This window comes from Cynocephalus volans, chromosome 10, assembly GCF_027409185.1.
Source record: "Cynocephalus volans isolate mCynVol1 chromosome 10, mCynVol1.pri, whole genome shotgun sequence".
Taxonomy (NCBI): Eukaryota; Metazoa; Chordata; class Mammalia; order Dermoptera; family Cynocephalidae; genus Cynocephalus; species Cynocephalus volans.
The window spans coordinates 17,157,115-17,182,083 of record NC_084469.1 but is presented as its reverse complement, the minus strand read 5'-3'; the positions used below and the strand labels follow the sequence as shown (position 1 = coordinate 17,182,083).

The window sequence follows — 24,969 nt, the reverse complement described above, 5'->3', positions numbered from 1 at the left end:
CTTTTCAACCATGGGGCAGTTGTACTATTAAATGAAAAAATACCTCTTTCCTGTAAACACTGAATAAAAAAATCATAATGAAAGATAAACCAAAAACCCAACAATTTTTGGTTTTATCTCAATTTAATACCTGACAGTATTCATAATCCAGTTGAAAGTTAATTTGATTAACCAAACAAAATGGGTCTTGTCTTTATTGTTTCATTAAAGTGAGCTCCACAATTTTGTGATATTATCATTTAAACTGCATGTTAAAACTGCTTTATTCACTTCTTAAAACTAAACATGAAAATAAAATAATTGGATAGTTTAGCCTTTTAAATGACCTAATTAGTTTAGCCTTTTAAATGACCTAATTTTTCTCTAGTGAGGTAATAGGTTTAGACTGGACATATTTTGGTAATATTATACCATCTTATCATGCCTTATTTAATGAAATACTAAAATTTTATGTAAAGATTTATACTTAAATTAAATGCAACTGTATCTGGCATCTTATTTTGGCCAAAAGTCACAGTATTGTATGAAAGCCCCATTAAACTGTAATGATACACACTTTTTTTTTTTTTGTCTTTTTCGTGACCGGTACTTAGCCAGTGAGTGCACCGGCCATTCCTATATAGGATCCGAACCCGCGGCGGGAGCGTTGCTGTGCTCCCAGCGCCGCACTCTCCCGAGTGCGTCACGGGGTCGGCTCCATACACACGTCTCTTATTTAAAGACAATTTCTGATTTCTTTGGAGGGGCTACAGACTCAAACCCCAAAGCTTCTTTTAAATCAAGAATTATATGACTTGAGAAATGTTTGGCTTACAATTAAGCATGAGCTTCATCCTTCCCTGATATAGGACAAAAGGTCTTCTTCAATTTAACTAATTAAAGGGCAAAAGATTTTTGCTTGTCAAAAAATAAAGAGCTATCTCGAAAATCCTATCCCAATTCAATCTCCCACAAATTTACTCCCATTCAAACAGTGATGATATTAATATGAGTCCTTAAAGAATTACTCACCCAATGAAAGCCACCATCTGTTCCACTATGTGCTTGCTGAATGTTATTATAACAAAAATTTTCTGTAACGAAAACACCCAGTTAAAATTAATATTTAGTAATCAAAATACATACATATAAATTCACAATTCTAGTAACAGTCTAATTGTGGAACCTTCTGATAAAAGGCTCCAAAACTGCAATTTAAAAATTTCTTTTAAGATAAAATAAAACACATCATTTAATTCAAATGCTACCTACTTTGTATTTTAAAGATGTTTTTCCCTAGGCACACCTCTAGTCTTACTAGATACATGACAATGTCTGTGGGAAAATATGAGTCATGAAACCCAAGACTGGGAGGGAATAGTGGACATTCACATGTTCTATGTATCTTAGAATCGTGTGTGTAACTCAAGTCAATGGGTTCTCATATAGCCCTCACCGCTTAAATCAAAGATGATTACCCAGATGACAAGGGTTTGGGCTAGCTCTAAACCAGAGGATCTTGAAAAGACTGCATGTCTTTCATGGAAGGTTTTCACAGAGATACTATGAAAGTTCCATTCTCAGATCTTGAATGAACTTGGCCTTTCAGGCTTAGAGCTAAAGTATCCTTAGCAGACTCGGGATATTTTCAGTTTGGTATTAAAGAGGTACTTTCTTTATTACTTATGTTGATATCTTACCATACTCAAAAGTAAAGATGCCTTTACAGCTAACAGGTAGCAAATATTCTCAACACAACTCAACAAATGTTAACATAAAGTAATTACTATGAATAATTATAAGGCATTGTTAAAAGTTTTCAGGGAACACATATCTGAGGATATTTCTTCAAAGCCCTGAAGAAGTTTACTGAAAAATGGTAAGTATAAAAAATATATCTAAAAATTAGGGGCTGGTCAGTCAGCTCATTTGGTTAGAGTGTGGTGCTGATAACATCAAGGTCAAGGGTTTGGATCCCCATACTGACCAGGTATCAAAAAAAAAAAAAAAAAAAAAAGTGTATGTGCACATATACACATAAACATAAAACTGTAAATGCCATTAATGGTAAAACAAACAAACAAACCCACAAAACAATGTGTCATAGAAGTTCAGAGAAAGGAAAGGTCACATTTAATTGTATGATTGATTAGAGATTCAAGAAGGTGCTATTTAAAGTTTAGGTATAAAGGCTGAGAGGATTGGCCAGTTGGCTCAGTTGTTTAGAGCAAAGCCTTGTAATACCAAGGTCATGAGTTCAGATCTCTGGACCAGCCAGCTGCAGCCCCTTGCCCCCACAAAATAAATTTAAAGGCTGGATAATAATTCTTTCATTAAATATGAATAATTCTGGATTCTCTCTCCAAATTCCTAATAACAAACTCTTTAGTGCTCTGTTATTGCTTGTTAAATAATTACTTTAGCTTCTAGAAAGTAATTACAAGAGCTGTGCCTAGAGAAAAAGGGAAGGGGAAGCAAATAAAATAAATAACAATAGTCTTTTTACCCATTCATTATGAATCTCAGGAAAGTGGGTAGTTTAGACTAAAGCATACTATTTCAGGTGGAAGACTAATTAATAAGGCAGTTACACAAATGGTGTTTGAATATATGAAGCTAACAAGACAATTGTTACAGACCATTTAGAGGGAAAAACATTAATATATGGAGATATATACCAAAAGCCAGTTATTCAGAGCTATAAATCTTTTACTAATTAACAGAGCTAATGGTTTTGCCTCTCAGTGATTTCACCACCATGAGCCTTCCCTACCATCATTTCCTAACATCCACAATAAGCCAATGCTCAGATAAAATTGCACAATTTCATTGCTCGAAAACAAAACAAAATTTTCTCTTTATATGTAACAGCTTGAAAATTCACTCTGCTGAGCAAAATATAAAATGTGTCAGACATTTAAGAACATATGTCTCAGAAGCTTTCTGGCTGGAGGTATGAGTGGGGGATTCTACCAAACAAAAGGCAAAGACCACCAAAATGCCTTCTCAACCTCGTGCACAGAAACAAGGGAAAGGGTAGAGAAGGAAGAAAAAAAAAGATATGGGTAGGGGGAAGTAATGGTGCCAAAATGAACAAAAAAGAAACCATCTATAAAGGAAAGGCCCTTCATTGGAAAGAAGAATCTCAGACAGATTCAGTTATTAAATATTTCCTGAGCGCCTGCTACATGCCAGATGCTATTCTAGGCATCAGAATACCTCAGTGAACCAAGAGACAAAAATCTCTGCCCTCATTCACAATGTATCATAGATCTCATGTTTTAATTAATAAAATTTAATCTTTTTTTATATTTACAAAAAAAAAAATCTCTGCCCTTCAGGAGCTTGTAATTCTGTGTATATGTGTGTGTTGGTGGATGGAAAGGTACAGAGGCAACAAACAGTAAGTTATGTGGTACATGAAGTAATATAAATGAGTATATTAACTTTCTTCATACTTTGGGAGAAAAACAGTATCTCTAAGGATCTTTCTACAGGCAGAGGACTTGAACCTGTCAAGTGGAAGGGGAAATCCTGAACTAACATTGTAGGTGAACTGATTTAAATTTTTTAGGGGCAGGTTAACAGATAGCAAGTTATCAATAAAAATAACAACATTTATCAAAGAAAATTGTATGATTTTAAGTGAGGAAAAAGGGAAGAAAAAAAAGCAGATGAGACAGATTTACTTTAGAGTACAGAAAAATCTGTGTGGGGGGTTTCCCCCCTATTATTTCAAAAGTGGTTAAAATGTTTATATTACTCACTAATGTTGCTTACCCAAGGAATGAGAAATGTTTGTTACCCTAAGCTACATCTGGATGTACATCAAGTGACATGCCTGTACGAAGTATGTCACTATGATACAATGGAACATAGCAAATATATTCCATGGCCTTAGTTTAGTAAAGAAATTCAGATTCTTTCCTTTCAGAAACATAAATGGATTTCAGTTTTCTTTTTCTTCTTCCACACTGGTACAGGGAATGTGCTTTGACTTCACAGAGGTTGGTTTCAAATTCAGGGCCTTAGATAAGTATTTTACCTTTTACACAGTTCTCTCATCTATGAAATGTGGATAACTACCTCACAGGACTGTTCTGGCAATGAGATAACCAACGCAAATCACCTCCCAGAAGTCCTGATAAATAGCAGGCATTAAACATTTTAGTTCCCTTAATCATATAAATAAATTTATACTTAAGAAGGAAAGCAAAAGAATGTAAAAAACACTGAACTTCAAGCCAATAAGACTTGGGTTTAAATTCCAGCTATAGGGCTGGCCAGTTTGCTCAGCTTGTTAGAGCACAGCCTTATAACATCAAGGTCAAGGGTTTGGATCCCTGTACTGGCCAGCCGCCAAAAACAAAACAAAACAAAACAAATTCCAGCTGCTACTTACTGTTTTAGGCAACTATTACTTATTAAATTTGCCAAATCTGACAATTACACAATGGGTGCAGTAATTCCCCTATCTCAAGATTTTAAGAATTAAATCACATAATATACACTAAGTGCTTTAAAGTGTGAAGTACTATGCAAAAAAATTAAGCATTATCATAACTTGAAAAAAATCTACCGAAGATTTTTAAAATATACTAGTTTTAAATCTTTCTGAAATAACAGTTCTGATAAGTTACATACCCTATCACTATACATAGGGTACTTATAGCATAATAAATTTTATTATAACTTATAGAAAGTTACTATATTCAAGAGTTATAAAGCAGGACAAACAAAATTTATGGATTACTAGAGAAGTTTGCTCTTATAAAAGGAATTAAAATAATCATTTATTGTTCCTTAGGTATTAAGGAGTACTAAGGACTCCAAAAAGCTAAATGATAGTTCTGCTCTTCCCCCAGAAGAACTAAAAAGATTTTAAAAATAATAATATTCAGATACATTGCAAAATAATATATATTTTTTGGTGGCTGGCCAGTACAGGGACCGAACCCTGGATCTTGGTGTTATCAGCACCATGCTGTAACCAACTGAGCTAACTGGACTTTGCAAAATAATCTATTATTCACCATAATATTTTCTTATTTGAAAAAATCCTGTATGGTATTTTAAGTCTTAACCAAAGTAACTAGCATTCCAATATTAAAAAACCTGTGTTCATTAGAACAAAATACTTCATCTAAGTGGAAGGAAATATATTCCTTATAGTAGGAAAACATAATCCTTGAAATTCTGAGTGGTTATTATAGCAGAAGAGTACAGGAGAGACTCAATAAACTCATCCCACATGCCAAAATCTAAGATTAAAAACTGGACAGGTAAAAGAGGCTAAAGTTTTCTTGTTTCATTCCTCTATTCAAACGTCAGGAAGTAGAGACATTTTAAGAAGAAATTTGGGGGATGGATATACTTTTAGTTATTATGGAATCACATTACTTCACTGTTCTTGCCTTTCTTTTGATAAATATCTCTCTTTGTTGCAAACCACACTGATTAAAAACAAATTCTTTCCAGCTTAATTTTTATTTTGTTCTAGTGAGATTTGTCATCAGAAGAAAATAATTCATATCACAGTTCTAGAAGTACTTATCCATTTTCTCCTCATTTAACTTTTTTTGCTGTTGTTTTTTGGCAGCTGACTGGTCTCGGGATCTGAACTCTTGACCTTGGTATTATCATATTTAAGTTCTTAGCCTCTTTTCTCTCCTCTATTCATACACACACACACACACACACACACACACACACACACACACACACACACACACACACACACAGAGTATATATACACACAGACCCCCTATCCTAGGATTTTGTTAAGAGTGGCTTTGAGAACTAGCAGATTCTCACTTCTCTAACCACAACCCACATCTCCTCGCCTCTTCAGAGTCTCCTTTCTTCCCCACACTAACATCTGGCTTATTTTCGGTAAAGGGTATCGGTGCCATGAGAGGAAGTGCTATATAGAATATGTGAAAGAAAATAAGAATTAGTGAAAGGCAATACTCTCTCAGCTTGTGGCCAGTAAAGAAAGAACATTTTTGGGGACTATGTATGTGAAAATGATGTGCATCTTCCTGCACAGAAACGCTATTTTTGTTTGGTAGATGTCTTGGAAAAATAGTTTCACAGGGAGGGAAGGAGGGAGCGAGGGACAGAAGGAGAGAGGGAGAGAAGGAGAGAGGGAGAGAAAGAGAGAGGGAGAGAAGGAGAGAGGGAGAGAAGGAGAGAGGGACAAAGAGAAAGAAAGAAAGGAGGGAGGGAGGGAAGGAAGGAAGGAGGAAAGAAAGGAGGGAGGGAGGTAAGAAAGAAAACAAGGAGATTCGATTAACCTTCAAACGACATTCCATGCTTTATTAGCTAAGTAAGCTACCAACAAAAGCAGCAGAAACAGTAACTTAACAATTTGCTTAGGCATGAGCATATGTTTCAGTGCCTTATAATGGATTCATCATCATTAGGCAGTGAATCAAGGGGTATAATTACCTGGATATGCATTTTAATTATTGCTTTTCCAATCAGGGTTGCACCGAAGAAGGTCCAAAAAGGTACAAGGAAGTGTCCACATGTTATTCCAGCTAGATCAAATAGAGGATTTGGAATCTATAAAGAGAGGGGAAAAAAAGGACTTCCATACATAATCCAAAGAACAATTTAATTTTATCACCCATTGATATGTGGTGTTCTGCTTTAAGCCTTGCTTATACTGCAAAGCAAGATATGAGTTCCCTGATCAGTACTAGACTGTTCAGAAGGAGGTTAGGCAAATATTCTAATGTGTCTATAAACTGAATCTCATATTCATCTTAGGCTGTTCAATCTGCTCACAGCAAACTGAGCTGTCCTTTTGTTTATAGCAGTATTACTTATGGCTAATGCCCCATATATATTTCTTTTATCACCTAAGAAAAAGGATAAATCCAGGGGATCTGCAGGAATTTAATCCCACTTAGTAGATTTTTGGTCATTTGGTGGCTGTTTTCTAAGGTGAGGTATGAGTGAAGAAAGAGCCTTAAGATTATTTCAGTAATTACTAGGGTTCTAAAATCTTTATTCTAAAATATGGATATTATATAGAAAGTGCTCACATCTTTAGCAAACATTCTATTAAATTCACAAATACATTTATAGGTTGATGTGCTTTTATTCTCAACCTAAAAAAATTCATTACTTGTATTTTATTTTATGAGAGACCAAAGCTGTGGGGCCATGTGACATATTTTAGAAAGAAAATCAAGTATGGAAATTTGAGAGCATAGATTCAGATGTTTTGGATCTTCAGTCCCAGACAAAGAAGTGATTCACAACAAATACCTTTTCCAAACATTCCCACATTTTAAGAATACTAAAAGACAATTTCATGTAAAAATGCAAAGAAACCACAAGCTGCTTTTGAGCATTTCATCCACTTTTCTCCTGCAGAAGTACTCTGCCCTTGTGTGGCTGTTGGCTGAACCATTTATAAGTGAATTAATTTATGTAATTTCATTTTTGAACTGTGAAAGAAAAGCCTCATTGTTCAAGCAATATTTGTCACATATTGTCTTTTAAAAACAATGCCATGACTAAATTAGAATTCAAGTTTTCTTTTGTTAGTAACACTTGGATTCAATGACTCATTTTTGTTTTTCTCATCCAAATTCAAATGCTTTATGCCATTTCATCTCTTTTAAACATGTGATGACAATATCATTTGCACAGCATTACATCTGCCATTTCTTATATTTTCTCATGTGACCCTCACAACTCTGAGTTATAATTTTTTCCTTTATTATCAGGTTCCAACTCATGTTGAAATGGAAATGAATTTAAAGTATACAAGATATGGGCCGAGCCTGTGGTGCACTCGTGAGAGTGTGGCACTGGGAGCGCAGCGACGCTCCCACCGCGGGTTCGGATCCTATATAGGAATGGCTGGTGCGCTCACTGGCTGAGTGCTGGTCACGAAAAAGACAAAATAAATAAATAAATAAATAAATAAAAATAAAGTATACAAGATATGTAAATCAGAATAGATAAAAATTAGAATTTCTCATTCTAATTTTTATTTTTATTTCTCATTCTAATCTCTATCATAGATGAACACCTCATTCTATGTTGAACATTCTCAATAAGTTTGTATTAGATATGCATATTTATTCTTTTTTTCAAGTGCTAACTAAATGTACTGAAAAGAAGATAAGAATTAAAACAACTATGCAGTTGTTTTGAGATTTTCTTTCAACTACGAGTTTTATTTATTAGTTTAAATGTTAACAATAAAATAATTAATAAATTCCTTTTCACTTTAAATCAAGTATGTACAAATATAAGTATTAAAAGTTTCCTAGAAAAAATTCCTACAGGACCAAATTGATCTTTCAATTTCTGTTAAATATTGACTACACATAATTAAATATAAAGAAGAGTAGCTAGTATAGGAAGTGGATTTTTAGCAGTTAAGACAAAGGCACAGATGAGTGCCAAAGAATAAATATTTTTTGCTTCAATAAATCAAAGGTACTGGCATTTTCTCCAGGAATAATGAGAACTAACATTTGCTGAGTGCTTGGACTTCTTAGGTACTTTTCTAAGGGCTTTACATCATTAACACACTTAATCCTTACAATGCCATATGATACCATTATACCCATTTTACAGATGAGAAAAGTGAGATAGACAGATTAAGCAATTTGTCCAGGGTAAATGGCAGTACAGCAGGAATTTGAATCCAGGCAGTGTGGCTGCCAATCTTGTTCTGTTAGCCCCTAAACTAAGGATATTATTATGCACTGGGTGTCTCAGCTTAATCTCATTCTTCTGGGCTTCCACAGTACTTTTTATCTATCACTGTACTTCAATTGACTTTCTCACCAGACTTCAGGATCCTTGAGGAGAGAGTAAAGAACCTTTCACTTTACTCCCAGAATGTGGTGGCTGACACAAAGCTGATGAATCACAATAAAAAATGGTTGAGTATTTATGTTCTATGCCCTGTTAATCACTTCACATATATTATCTTAAATTCCCATATCAGCCTTTGCAATGAGTATTTTAATGCCCCATTTTAAAAAGTAGAAAACAGGGGCTCGAGGACAGCAACGTTAACTGAGGTTACATAGCTAATAAGAAGCAAAACTGGTTGATGAATCCTAGTAAGCCTGCCTCCAAAGCCCTTTCTCTTTCCGCTGCATCATACTACGACATACCTGTAACTTGCTCAAATAGTTTTGATTAATACAGAAAGAGCTTCTGCATTAAAAGGAAGTTAGAATATGAAAATTTCTAGTATTGTCAGGATCAATATATCGTAATTTAGGCATATGTGTATTTTAGAATCTCTCTATAATGCTGGTATCACATAATAAATTTTAGCACCAAATGCCCTAATTTTTGGCCATTTCCTCCGCTTAAGGTGGGAGAGAATTCAATGATGTATTCATGTTCTAGTACATAATGGATAAAATAGCTGTATGTCAGCAGACAATAATTTTGGGAATTTTATTCATAATCACAGCTTTTATCATATCCAACAGGTGCCAAATACACCACTGAACGAACTATCAACAATTGTGTACAGGCTACCAAAGAAAACTTTGATTAAAGTGCTCCATTTCAAATATAACTGTTTCTATTATGTTAGAAAAGAATCAGGATAAACAAAGTCACCAAGAAATGTCAATTTCACAAATCTGAAATTTAAGACTTTTAGTTTTAGACACAAATGGCTTCTCAGTTTACTGTAGCCAAAGATGTCCTAAACTTTGCCATAGATGTTTCCATTACCTATCCAGGAGTTGACATCACTTAAGTAAGGATTTATATAAATTATTCCTTGTAAATAATACTTGAAACTTTGGAAAAAAAATTTTTGGGGGGAAAACCCCCACTTCCTGTCTATAATTTTGTGGAAAGAACAAAGTCATCACTATTAAATACACTTCATTATAAATCTTCATGAGAAGAATGGATTTTTTTTCTTTTGTTCTTACTGAATCAAGCACTCATTTAGGTCTGACGTCATCACTGCGTGATGAAATACTTAAAAGCCAATTCACAAGATGTGACCCTATCCAGCACAAAACAAGTCATTTAATGAGTAAGATGAATGAATCACAAAATTACATACCCAACAAAAGTGAAAGCATTTTTTATCTTTAAAAACAAATTGGATTAAAATATAACCCTACCATTTAGTGAAATTTCTCACTTTTAATATAATTCACTTACTGAAGCACAGGCCAAAATTCCAAAAAATCCAACCTTCTGTACTAGGTTTTGAACCGCCAGTTTAGCCCGGGAGGCAAAGTCCTGTAACACAGAGGATTTTAAAAGATTAATGAAAAGTACAAGGAAGAAGAAAAGATGTCTCTTTATAGAGTTTATTATATTAAATATCTCATAGTCTGAAGACACTGATTCATTTAATGAATAAGATGAATGATTAAAAAAATCATTGCAGGCTGTTCATGGGAAAACATGCAAATAAAATCCTGATAAAAGATTACATCCTTGACGTTAAACTTTTACCACATTTTAAGAATAAACCGAAGCACAGTCACTTTATTTTTAGGATTTTCTCTGAATTTTCTAGGGATGTACAAAATATTATAAAACCATGACCCAACTCATTCTTTTGGAAATACTAGCCTACCTCATCTATCTTTTTCTCTCTCCTTCTACTACTTGCCAGACTTAATCCCTGATTCATAGTAGAGGAGGAAATCACAGCACTTTCAAGACAGCCAATGAAGACACCTCTGCTGATCATCAGTAGCCGGAAGATGGAAAAAAAGTTATGTGGCAATAACTAAGCATTCATTACCTCTCAGACAAAGTAACATCCTACATTTGCACAGGTTTTATAAAATGTTTTCACAAACATTTTATTTGAGCCTTTCAACAATCCTGGTATAGGCAGAGCAGATAGTATTATACCCAATCTATAGACCACAGAACTGCAGCCCAGAAAGGTAAAGTGCTCAAGATCACAATGTTAGTAAGGGACAAAGATAGGATATGATTCAATCTTCATACTCTGAAATCAGTGCTTTCTATTTCACTATGCCACCTCCTCCCATGCTGATACAAGCATTCGGCTGGTTAGTTTATTTCTATGATTTTCTTCTTTCAGGATGCTGATGATATAATACTCATGTATACATTTTTTTCTTAGAAGTCTCAATCTGAAATTTGACACTAATTCTTTTCTTGTTTTGAAATGGCATACAGTCTAATCCAAATTCCAATGAAAATAGTTTGTTAGATTTTAAAAAATTAGCTAATGATGAAAGCTTTTTTAAAAAGTATTCACCTTATAGAGCTTCTTCCCCTCTCTTTAGTCCAATGCCCTAATAGACAATAATCTTATAGAAAGGTCAGAATATGGAAGGTAAAAGGATCCTTCATAGAATAGGAACTAGGTTCAAAGCCAGAAAAGTAAATTGGTTGAAAAACACATATAATTCTCTAATTCATACAGAATGTGTGTATTCTTACTTAAAAAAACACTTTGACAAATATACTATGTAGAATAGTCCTACCGAATTACCACAATAGTCAATACTGAAAATAAAAAAACCCTTTCCCTACTTGCTGAGGATGGTGATGAAGTCAAAGGAATTAAACCAACAAACTATAAACATATATACATATATATATTTTTGCAGCTGGCTGGTAGAGGGATCCGAACCCTTGACCTTGGTGTTATAACACTGTGCTCTAACCAACTGAGCTAACTGGCCAGGCTAAACTATATTTAAAAAGATATTACCAGTCAATATAAACACTTTCAATTTCAAACACATAGGCCTCAAAGTTAATCATTAGCAAAATTCTACAATGCAATTTTGCAATTTTACAATTTATTTCCAAAGAGACAGTTAATTTTTCTTTTTGGGATAGGTTCACTTTTTTAGTAAGTCATTTACATCAGATTTAATATTTTTAAACAACTGAACTACTGCAGCAAAGGGCATATTTATTTTTATTTAGATTTCTAACTAAAGATTAAATTTTTTCTTAAATTAACATCTGTCACATTAAGTGTGAACTGATTTGTATTGCTTTTAAAATTGTTTAAGAATACATAATGAAATCAGTTTTCCTAGACAGCTTATTTTAAAGCAAATACATTTCCACTATTTAACAATTTATACAATTAATCCCCAAATTACTAAATTTATAATCCACTGAGTAAAAGTAAAAGTAAAAACTGGTAAGCCATAATGACAAGAAATGTTATAGCACAGATACGAGTTACTATATGTATAAATGCACATATGTGTGTGTATATATATATTTATTTATTTAGTCAGGCAGGCAGCTTGCTGGTATGGGGATATGAACCCTTGACCTTAGTGTTACAACACCATGCTCTATCTAACTGAGCTAACCAGCCAGCCCTACATACAATTTAAACTGAAAAAGGGGTATGATTATGTCAATTGGTTTATACAAAGAAAAAAGGATTAAACAGTATGCAGATCACCTCATATACACTAAAGAGGCATTTAAGACTACAGAAGTTTAAGGACACACGTTTTTATTTATTTATTTTTATTTATTTTTTGTCTTTTTCGTGACCAGTAAGGGGATTGCAACCCTTGGCTTGGTGTCGTCTGCACCGGGCTCAGCCAGCAAGCGCGCTGGCCATCCCTATATAGGATCCGAACCCGCGGCGGAAGCGTCGCTGCGCTCCCAGCGCTGCATTCTCCCGAGTGCGCCACGGGGTCGGCCCAGACACACGTTTTTAAAACATGCTGAGATTTCATTAAGAATTTTTTGAAAAAATAAAAAAATAAAAACATCCTGAAAAATAAGTCAACTTGATACAGCAATCATTATTAACAAAGGAGAATAATAAATAAGGAGTCATTTTCCCCCTTTGGCGCAAATCTCTTTATTTAGCAGAAATGAAAAAACAAGGAAAACAGAATCCTTGCTCTCTCAAGATGCCCAGGTGCCCATCACCAGTTATCCTTAAGGGTGCTTCAACAATCTTTATTCAAGCAAAAAGAGTTAATCTAGCCAAACAAGTAAAGTACAAACCTCTTATTACTTTTTTTTTTTTTTAATTTGGAGCTACCATGTATTACAAGGAAAACAAATAAACTTTTGTTTTAATGGGGAGTTTTACTTTTTAAAAAGGCTGAAACTGAGGCCACGGGTTCGGATCCTATATAGGGATGGCAGGTGTGCTCACTGGCTGAGCGTGGTGCTGACAACACCGTGCCAAGGGTTGCAATCCCCTTATGGGTCAAAAAAAAAAAAAAAAGGCTGAAAGTCATCTACTGAAAGTGGATTTCATAAATTTTATTATGTATTTAACACACACAGTGACCATGCTACTTTCAGTTCCTATAATTTTTTCCAGGTCTTTCAGAATATTCTCAGAATTAAAATTATATTTATATCTGGAATAATCCATGAACATTTACTGAAGTTAAATGAACAGTAGCAGAATATGCAGTTTGATGGAGTATTTTCCTGATTTTTTCTCCTTGCCAGTGTACAGAAAACAAACTCAGGGGAAGCACTCTATTAGTATTTGTACCAAATGTAAAATATTGTACAAAAGTAAAATAATTCATGTTTAGATTTCACAAACACAATTGTATTTTATTGTTTTTTATTTTAAATTTATCTTGCTTTTAAAGGCACACATATAAAACTTGCTGATATGGATTTAAAGACTTTATTTAATAATTTTACTGAAAACATTATTCTTTTATAGTCCAAAATTTTCTACACGTTAAACACAATTTTACTTTCCTGTTCCTCTGTAGTTTTAAAAGTTTTTTATTTTTTTTAAACAACTTCAGTACTTTTTCATTATTTGTATAACTGGCAGCTCTTTCTTATGATGTTGATTTTAGAATAATATTGTCCATAAATTAACACCTTTATATTCCCACTTGCCTTTAAAATATATAGAGTTTTACTCTATATATACTATTTATCAATAAACTCAGTTCTAACACTCAAACCCGCCAAACACCACACGCACACCAAAAAACCTCTTTTTACTAAAGTTATAAAGAACCATTTTAAACAAAATTTGCTATTCTTTTGTCAAGTAAAATAAATTAGCCAAGTAAAAATGTGCACCAATAATAAATAATATTTTAAAGAGAAACAGAAGGAAAAGATTAACAAAAAGTATATTAGCTAGTCAATATTCAAATTAAATATTAAAGAAGATTAATATTTCATTTTAATAAATTTGGAGTATTTGTGGGAATAATGTAGAAAGTCCAATTTAATTACTTCCTCAATTGTCATTCTTCTTTTTTTCAGAAAATCTGTTCAACTAAAAACAAATTCCTTTTAATAGTTTCATTTCTCTATATTCACATTTCACAACTTTTACCTATTTCACAATTTAAGTGCCTGAGAAGACCGTTTCATACTCTACCTAAATATCATGCACTTACAATTAGTAATCATGTATCATTTTCTACCTTTTTTCACATAAATAAACCAATTACAGGAATAAAATTATCTTTCCCACCTCCACCTATAATGATTGCATATGTAACCAATTATGCTTCTGGAAAGAGCAGAAGACATAAGGAACATTTTCCCAAACACCAGAAGAAGACCAATGAAGAAAAGTTACAGTGATTTCTTATCAATGAGATTCCAAAGATTAATAATAAAGAAAAACAAAGCCATAAAGTATCAATATTCCTGAATCATTGTTGCTTCACATTTCTTTTTCCTAAGAAAGATTTTTACAATTTAAGGGAAAAGAGAAACTACAAGGCTAATTATAATTAGTCTGCAAAACGCTAATTTTTGAATCCAATAATGTAAACTTGGATCTAAATATATGAAATAATACTTATCTTCAAATGGTAATGGTTAAACTTTCCCTTTTCATGATGAGTGACCATATGAAAAGACCTCTTTAAAAGCAATGGAAAATCCCTTCTGGAGATAAATGTGTATTTGGTTAATAATTTACGGCAGTTTAAATTACCTGCCTTCTTAATCCATTATACGTTAAAACTTCTGCTGAGCTAGTAATGCTCTTCTTGGATTTGATGCTGAAGTGGCTCCACAGCCAATATTAAAAGCCACAGAACAACTGCTTCAATAATAATTCCTCACACATAATGGGAACTTATGTTAAAGTAAGTTGTATTTGTGAAGTTCGCATGCCACCTAAAAATTATTTGCTGGTGACTGTGTCCTAGTCAAATATGTGTGCCAAAGAACAAAAACTCTATTAAGCAGAAACGCTTAAATAGTAATGATAACTTAATATTATAAGCTATTGCAGCATAGTGGACAATGATTCAAAAATAATAACTTGTTATTAAGACCTTAATAACCATGTAATTTTTTCTGAAATGAAATACATACACATAGAGAATAATAGGGCTGGCCAGTTAGCTCACTTGGTTAGAATTCAGTGTTATAACACCAAGGTCAAGGGTTCATATACCTGTACTGGCAAGCTGCCAAAAAAAAAAAAAAAAAAAAAAAAAGGAGAATACAATGAACTATTATCTTCACAGAAACTGCAATGTAACTCATAATCTTCAGTGGGCAATTATAACTCATAATCTTCAAATCTTTTTTCTCTTCACCAGACTAAAACATGTTTTAAAAACATACAGCATTAATTGAGTTCAAAATGAACAAAATATTTTATCTTACTGTTGACTTCCTAAACAATATCATTAAAGTAATTGCTTATATTTTAGAGTAGGTCCTCTTTATTTAGACTTGTAGGATCCTCATCATTTATTCTGTTTTTGAACTATAACATAATGAAGTCAAAGAACCTATGGGATAAATATTGTTTGTGGTTAGAAAATAAATCCTAGAATTACAAGAAAAAGTAGAAATATTGATGAAATAAGGTGACTGTAAAAGAAAGTAGTTAATAGGAGTTCCAGTCGAGATGGCAGAACAGATGGTTCCCAGCGTCACTCTTTCCCACAAATCAACCAATTTACAACTCTAAAAATGTAAGAACAGCCAAGCCGGGGCCACTGGAGCTCAGGGGAAGAGGAGGAGAGACCTACAGAGTTCACAAAGGCAGGAGAAACCACGATGAGAGAGAAAAAACTGCTCTGAGGGTTTGTGCTGTGGCTGGTTTAAGGCTGGAGCTGCTGAGCACATGGAGCAGGAGCTAGCAGGAGCCAGCAGAAGCCGCAGTTGTGCCTTTCAGATGGAGTTACTTGGAGGTGGCAGGCAAGAAGAGGGCCTTGGTGGCCCCCAGGACAGCACAACTACTAATAGGGTTCCCATGGACCCACACAGGAGAATGGAGCCAGAACAACTGAAAAAAGGAAGCCATTTGGAGGCTGGTGAGTCATTGCAAAGGACCAGAGCATGGAAAGTGTTTGAAGCACGGGCGATGGGGGAGACAGGCCCACCGGGAGAACACTGGGACACAGCAAGGATAGCCAACCCACCCTCCAATCAGCACAGGACAACTCAGAGGAGACTGGTTGGGAATGCAGAATTGCATAGGGTGCAGTTTGATTAAAAAACTAAGGCCCAGATCAGAGTTTCTACACAACCCAGATCCACCGGGTCTCGGGAGAGCTGGAAGTACTTATAAGGTCAACCATTAAACCCTGAGCTGCACAAAAAGCCTTCCCTAGGGAAACAGCAGCAAAGCAGCAATTTAGCTCAACCATACAGCTCAAGTACTGGTTCCCACAGGAAGTCCACCCATTTTAGAAGTAAGCAAAGGACAAAAAATTAGTTCTGTCCCAGATGCACCACCAGCACCTTGGGGCCTGCTTGCTAACAGGAGGCTTGGAGCTGGGGACCAGACCCCCCTTTCACAATCAGGCACACTGCGCCAGCACCTCAGGGCCTGCCCGGGGACCAGAGGCATGGAGAAGGGTACCGGACCTCCTTTCCACAACCAGGCACATGGCGCTAGCACCTCAGGGCCCACCTGGGGACCCGAGGCATGGAGCTGAGGACCAGACACACTCCACAACCAGGCACACTGCCAGTGCCAAGGAGCATGCCAAAAATATCACCTCCATGTGGGTGGCCAACCACAGTGTCTTAGTCCGTTTTGTGTTGCTATAACAGAAATACCTGAGACTGGGTGATTTATAAAGAACAGATGTTTACTTGGCTTATGATTCCGGGACAGCTGCATCTGGCACAGGCCTCAGGCTGCTTCTACTCATGGCGGAAAGCAGCTGGCAGCCAGTGGGTACAAGCAGATCACATGGCAAGAGGAAGCAAGAGAGAGAGAGAGAGAGAGAGAGAGAGAGAGGAGGTGCCAGGGTCCTATAAACAACCAGCTCTCATGGCAACTAATAGAGTGAAAACTCACTCATTAATCCCCCAACCCCCAGGGAGAGCATTAATCCATTCATGAGGGACCCGCCCCCATGACCCAATCAGTTTCCAACACTGCCACGTTGGGGATCAAATTTCCACATGAGTTTTGGAGGGGACTACATATCCAAACTCCATCACACAGCCACCACAATAACCATGGCTGCTGCAAAAGTGGCTAGATGCCACAAGCACCACACAGATGGTCTGCCAGACACTGGAGTGCACTGACACAAGGAGAGTCGCCAGCAGAGACAAAGAAAGGAAGAGGATGTCTCTCTCCACAAAGCCTATTTCAGAGTGACAGAAAAAGCATCTGCTCTATGTTAATATTGGGGGACCTGATCATACCTCTCAGCATTGGATAGATCATCTAGGCAACAAATCAACAGAGTAACCATTATTCTTTCAGAAGGAGAGAAAAATCTAGGGTAATTAGAGGGGGAAGAGGGGAGAAATCTAGGGTAATTAGAGGCGGGATGGGGAGAGATTGGACAAGGGGCATAAAGAATAATTACAATTTGTAACAATATATATGCTAGTAATATTGATTTGATCAACATATCTCAATGTTGAACCCTCAAAATATGTATAATCAATTTTGATTCAATAAAAAAAAAGAAAGTAGTTAATAAATTTAAAATTTTAACATCCTACAAGATGTTAGATTACAAAATAACATGCATTTACCAACAAAAAGTGATCAGAACTCAGTTGGATAAAGCCAACTGTAAAATCAGAGAAAAGCACTGGAATTCCTATACATAAGAAATTATGATAAAACTCTATAATATTGCAAGCAGAATACATCACATGGATCTATTTCAGAAAAGCAAAGAAATTTTATTCTGAAAATAACTTAGAGACTTAGAAGTTTTAAGAAGACTTTATGTATAAAACATGCAATATAAAAATCAGATATCATAGCTATCAAAATCAATGAAGGCATGCTTAACAATTAAAAGAAACGAAGGATCTGACTACTCTTTGAAACAGTAAGAAACATTTATTTTTGGCAGCTAGCTAAATTTAATAAGTACTGAAAAACTAGATATAAGTAGAAATCTGAAAAAAAAGCTCAGATTTTTTGTTCATACTCATATATTTATATTATCTAGTGCAGTTTCTTTCTTTTTTTTTTTGCAGCTGGCTGGCATGGGGATCCAAACCCTTGACCTTGATATTATAACAGCAGTTTCATTAAACTGAATGTTATTGTGAAAATTTAGTTAGTCACAAATAACAATGTGCTTTTTAATGAATAACATAAAACTGTGAAACCACACATGTGATACAAGTAAATATTATTTCATGAAATATTTATTTCAGTTATACATATGTACAAGTTCTGGACTGAGTAGTACAATGTATTTTGTATTGTGAGCTATAGTAAAAAACAAGGTCCAAAAGTCATTGATCTAAAAGCAATTGTGCCCTGTAGTAGGTTTCATGTGGTACTTCATCCAAATCACACCTTTCAAAAATTACATGAGAACTGATCAATACAGGGCTGGCCCGTGTCTCACTCGGCAGAGTGCGGTGCTGATAACACCAAGGCTGCGGGTTCAGATCCCATATAGGGATGGCCAGTTAGCTCACTGGGTGAGCATGGTGCTGACAACACCAAGTCAAGGGTTTAGATCCCCTTACCGGTCATCTTTGAAAAAATAAAAAAATAAAAAATAAAATAAATAAAATAAATGAAAGAATTGATCAATACGATTTTTTGCACTTAAAAAATATAAATATTTTAGAACATATGATCCACTGTGAACACACATTTCAGAGTGTGTGTGAAAAATAGAAATCTATCAACTATTTCTAGGTCAAGATCAGGATTAAATGGATTTCTGGATGTATAGATAATATTTGTTACCAATTTTACTTTTTTGGGGGGAAGAGAGATAGTACAACTATTTTTTTAACTGAGGTACAACGTATATACAGGAAAGTATACAAATTTAAAAGGTATATTTTGATGGAATTTTATAACATACACACCCATGTAACCACCACTGAGTTCCAGATATAGAACTCCAGAAACCCCACTAGTGGCACTCCTAGTAATTACTTCTTCCCCCAAAATAACCACTATCACTGAATTCTACCACATATTTAGCTTTCCCTATTTTTAAACTTTATATAAATGGAATTATACAGTATGTTCTCTTTTATGTCTGGCTTCTTTAGGTCAACATTATCTTCAGGTGACTCATTCATGCTCTTGCATGTAGCAGTGATCAATTTATTGCCATTGCTGTATATTATTACATTGTACAAATTTATCACAATCAATTTATTTTACTCTGTTGTTGGTGGACATTAGGATTGCATAAAGTTTGGGACTATTATGAATAATGCTGCTATGAACATTCTTGTACAAGTCTTTTGGCCCATCTTTTGGTGGGTATAAAGCTACAAAAGGAATTGTTGGATCAAAGGGTATGTATATGTTTAATAGATAGTGATTTTTTCAAACAGTTTTCAAAAGTGATTATAACTGAGATTGCACTTACTTAAAAGCAATTAAATTCAACCAAATAAATCAAATGTTTACTACACGCCAAACACTACTGTAGGAGCCAGGGATGTAACACTGAAACAAACTGATAACAATCTGGAACCTCAGGGAGCTCACATTCTAGTGGGAGGAGACATAAACTAAACTATAAAAATGGGTAAATTATATGGTACATTAGAAATGAAAAGTAGTGGGCCGGCCCTGTGGCTCACTCAGGAGAGTGCGGCGCTGGTAGCGCTGAGGCCGCGGGTTTGGATCCTACGTAGGGATGGCCGGTGCGCTCACTGGCTGAGTGTGGTGCAGACCACACCATGCAAGGGTTGCGATCCCCTTACCAGTCCAAAAAAAAAAAAAAAAAAAGAAATGAAAAGTAGTGTGTAGAAAATAGAACTGGGAAGGGATGGAAAGGAAGACATAATTTTAAATAGGACCTCAGAGTAAAGGGGATCCAAGAAATTTGATCAAAATCCTCAAGGAGGTGAGGGAGTAAGTCGGTAATGCTGATGATCTAGGGGAAAAGAGTTCCAGTACATTTTTCCTTGTGGGGGATAAATAACCTAGTATGTGTATGGGGTGGTGGGTGTTGATGGTGCAATAGGAAAAGAGAAAAGAGGAGAGAGATGATGGATGAAACCTATAATGCAACAGAGAGTAAAAACCAAGAAAGATGAAAAATGCTATAGAGAGAAACAGAATACAAATGCCAATTCTACAGTCTTCCCAAGACATCAACATGATAGAGCATTGATAATGTTAAATCTTTTAATTTCTCTGAGACACAATTCATTCACCTTTTCTGTAAAATGGTGATAATACTATCTATCACCATGATAGTTATGAGATAAAACTGATTATGGCCAAAATTGTTTAGACTGAAGTTATACTGCTTAGCAAATGTCAAAAGACAAAAAAAATCTGACACCCATTGAAATAAAATATCCTGTCCAAGTTTTCAGTCAGATCTTATGATGAACACAGCTCTAGTGTAATCTCAGAACTAAAGTAAGAGGTTTTTGATTTGTTTTAAATTTTAAAAAAGAGAAACATGTTAATATAGAAGGAAGGGGGCAATAAAGCAGGAAGGAGGGAAGGAAGGAAATGCATTAAGAATTGAAAACTTGGGCCGGCCCGTGGCTCACTCGGGAGAGTGCGGTGCTGATAACACCAAGGCCCCGGGTTCGGATCCCATATATGGATGGCCGGTTCGCTCACTGGCTGAGTGTGGTGCTGACAACACCAAGTCAAGGGTTAAGATCCCCTTACCGGTCATCTTTGAAAAAAAAAAAAAAAAAGAATTGAAAACTTGGGCTGGCCAGTTAGCTCACTTGGGAGAGTGTGGTACTGGTGACACGAAGTTCAAGAGTTCAGATCCCTATACCAGCCAACTGCCAAAAAAAAAAAAAAAAAAGAAAGGAAAACTTATCATATCTGTTCCACAGCTCCACCAATTAGTTTATCAAGTCCTCCAGCACAAGAAAGTAAAAATGAGTGAGATTACTTTTCATGAATGCTGGTTTTTAACTGACATACTCTTGTCTCTGGATAATAAGAAGAATTTTTTTAGTTATTTATACCTGTAACAGTCACCTCACTATGGTTACTAACCTTAAAACTCACAAACAACCCATTAGACATAAAGCATTTCTTGTGAAGTCTAGGAGGAAAGAAAGGATGAAAGAAATACGGTTCCAGGAGGCCTTTTCCGAGCTGACCACCAGAATTTATTTCCATTTTAGATAAAAAGGAGAAAAGTTATTTTTAGAAGCTCAGACAAGCATACAGTGCTTTCCCCCTCCTTTTCTTATTGCAGCCAAGTTAAAATTTCAATTTACCAGCATTAATACTGACGAGTATCTGCTGCTTCCTTTTCCTCTCCCTCTCTCTCCCTGCTTAAGGTTTCTGTTGAAAAAAACCATATGGCAATTCTTAGGCAGAATGGCATATACTCATATTGGTGCCTGCCTAGCATCTAGTTGAAATAAGAATGGACTCTTTAGCCCAAGAAGACCAATGCTCTAAACACTTGGAAAATAAAATGAGTATGCAAGATTTTTAAGAACAAAGTAAAGAAGGACACACTACACATGTGTTTTCTTGTTTTTCCTGTCTGAAGCCAGTATCTCCTCATCTGATAATTAATGTCTCACCCAAAAGAGTATTTCCTAAATCTTAGTTAATAATAAGGGGGGAAATCATCTTTTATTTTTAGCAGTTTGTAATTGATTTTTTTTTTGCTACAAGTAACTAATAATATATATTCTCAAATTCAAACTGGAATTGAAAAACCAAAAATTATATGACAATCTGCTATGTATGAAACATAACAATAACACTAGTTTGTGGGGGGGAAAAAGTCAAACTGGTTCAGATGAAATTGACTTAAACATCCCAAGCTATAAAAACTAAGTCAGTATGGAATTCACAAATCTTCAGGAACAGGAAACTTAAAGGGACTGAAAACAATGGATAAAGATAAATGGGAACTTCTCTATTATGAGAAATGTAAATAATGGGATACTTTTCCGAGACAGAACCAATCTTACTTATTAATGGCTCTGGAAAAAGAAGCACAGAGTTTAAGTTCTAAATCTACAGTTGAAATTATTCCTAAAGTAGGAAGTGCCAAATTCATGACAATAAACTGAAAGACTGCAAACTAGAGCAAGGAAGAAAGGTGGCAGGTCATTTTCAAAACAGATAACAGTAAGAGAACACATCTAGGGAAAAATTAGTTAGATATAAAATGATGGGCTATAAATTATGAACAAAGAAAAGGGAACTGGGAGTAATCTTAAACTGTTTATATTGAAAACGTCAGCAAAATGCATGAGCTGAACAGTCCCATGGTTTTATAAATCTGAAAAACAAATACAGTAATATAAGTGCCTCAGGAAAATAATGTGCAGTTATGATAATTCCATGTTAGGAAAGATATAAAAGAATTAGATAAAAATCCATGGAAAGAAAAACAGTTGCCAAAGAGATTTGGGGGCTGTTGGATATAAAAAGTAAATAATTACATTCTCTAGAATGGCTGAAGAGGGATCTGAGTAAAATCTATAAAGCTATGAAAAACATGAAAAGAGGAAATGGAAAGTGTTTAACAAATCTTACCACACTAGAATGAAGGTGAACCCCTTAATACTCAAGAGTGGTAAATTTAAAACAAACAATGGAAGCATTGCTTTATTTAACAGGCTATAAACTTCCTAAAGTCTTTACTGCAAGAAGTATTAAAAATATAAACGTTTACAAATTTGGATAAACTCACAAATGCACACCCATATCAGGGAATGGGACAAAGAACTTTTCTACTTTTGAGGGGAGCACTGGATTAATAATCATGCCCACTTCCTGAGATCTCTACATAGTGCTTCAGTTTAAAAGCATGACAATCATTTTTATACTGTTAAGATCCAAGATGGGAAAATGGGAATGTGACTCTACTGAGAGAAATCTCCTTAAAAACCTAGCAAGAAAGAACTGCAGATCTATCATGACAAACCAAGTACCTTGGCTAATTAGAAATAAAAACACCTTTGCAATAGGAAAGGAGCATAATAGTTATTTTGTTGTTCATGTCTTCCATCAAACTCTTATCTTGGGTCAGGACTCCCAGGAACACTCAGTAGTTATCACAGAGGATATAGGTTTGTATTTAGCACGTTACCAATTTGCAAATGCATGAGCAAAAACACAGAAGCATACACAATCTGCCGGTCCAAATTTCAATGAAAGGCACTTTTCTAAAGGCATTTTACAAAGGGCGTTTGAAACACAAACCTGAAAAAAAAAAAACTCTCTAAATTAGTTTAACAAAGGTAACCTAATGCTTGCCCACTAAAGTTTTTTTTTTTTTTTTCATATCTGTAAACAGGTGTGGAAATGAAAAGAACAAAGCAGACATAAAACTATATTATACTCCAATGTCCAAAGCAAACTAACAAGAAAAACCTTAAATATTTATTACTCACTATGATTTGTTAATGACTAGGCTGTATTAACCTTTTATTTTCATTTGAAAATCATCTGGTTTCAATTAGAATTACATCGTCATCAAAACAAATAATTTCTCTCTATTTTAATTTGATAACTGAGAGTTAGGGAGCATGGCTAGAACATAAACAATCTTAAACTTCCTTTATTCTATATTCTTTCCTGTGAGGAACATCAGCTTAAAATTTTCTAGAATTTTTCCCCCTACATATATTTTGTTACAAATAAGCAAGCAGGATAAAAATAATTTTTAGGAGGCTGGATTAAAACGTTTTCTCTAAATTATTTTTTAAATAAATAAGTCTGGCCAAAGATGACAAGGTTAAATACAGAAATGTACACGTAAAAATAAACAGTCAGCAATACACAATGAGCAGACAGATTTCCCGGTAGCCATTCATTCAGCAGCTTGCATCAAGTTGCAACTATCTTTCCTGTTCAGTCAGTTAATACTATAGGAATGGATTAAAACATAGAAGAGCCAGAAAATGGAGAAAGATTAATGTCTGGGAGTAGGATGGCAAGAGAAGAGCTCAAATAAAGTAAAAGCTTCCTGAGAAAGCAAATGAAAGAAGGCATGAAGAATTCCACCATAAATCATGCTAAGCGTGAAACTACAGTACTATTAGTGCTATCTTTTCTTGCTGAACAAAATGCAAGTAAGTGACCTGTGGTACCAAAATCTAACTGCGCTAATAGTCGAAATATCCTGCAAAAGAATCCATCAAGAGACCACTTAAAATTGCTTAATCTTGATGGTGCTTTGTGGTAAAATCATGAGCCAGCTATGAAAGAACATCTAGCAGTCCTGCCTTTTCAAAAACTAAACGTTATTGGGTGTGGTTGGTTGATTCTGAAAAGAAAAACTAAAGTAAGCCTTGGTAGCTTTGACAATGCCTTTAATGATAAAGAAATGTGTTTAACATGTGTCCCTAATGTTTATTATCTCCCTAATGTTCATTGTGTTTATCAGTTTAACTCTTTGCAAACAAGCAAGAGATCATGAGAGCAGGAAGCTTTTCTGAGGAACTCCTGACGCAACACAAACCATAGCAGTTACTGCAAAGCTTAATGCAAACCCTCTAGAGTCCACGTTGACAAATTCTTTAACAAGCCCTGTGGTTACAGGGAAGCTGGTTTCACTCTGACTCACTCCTGCTCATACAGTTTACTGGAAATGAAGGGGAGGGGGAATTTTCAGAGAAGTC

General features: G+C 35.0%; 1 protein-coding gene across 3 annotated transcripts in view; it reads right to left on the bottom strand.

The window, feature by feature from the left end:
• VMP1 (vacuole membrane protein 1) overlaps nucleotides 1-24,969 on the bottom strand; it is a 136,925-nt gene that overhangs the window by 17,561 nt on the left and 94,395 nt on the right. For all 3 annotated transcript variants that reach the window (XR_010024619.1, XM_063110982.1, XM_063110983.1), the window contains 3 exons: nucleotides 10,153-10,233; nucleotides 6,430-6,546; nucleotides 1,012-1,073 (listed from right to left, as the gene is read on the bottom strand). Coding sequence is in view for 2 of the 3 variants with exons in the window: in XM_063110982.1 (XP_062967052.1) it covers nucleotides 1,012-1,073; nucleotides 6,430-6,546; nucleotides 10,153-10,233 (260 nt within the window). In the remaining variant the exon portion in view is untranslated. The remainder of the gene's footprint in view (nucleotides 1-1,011; nucleotides 1,074-6,429; nucleotides 6,547-10,152; nucleotides 10,234-24,969) is intronic.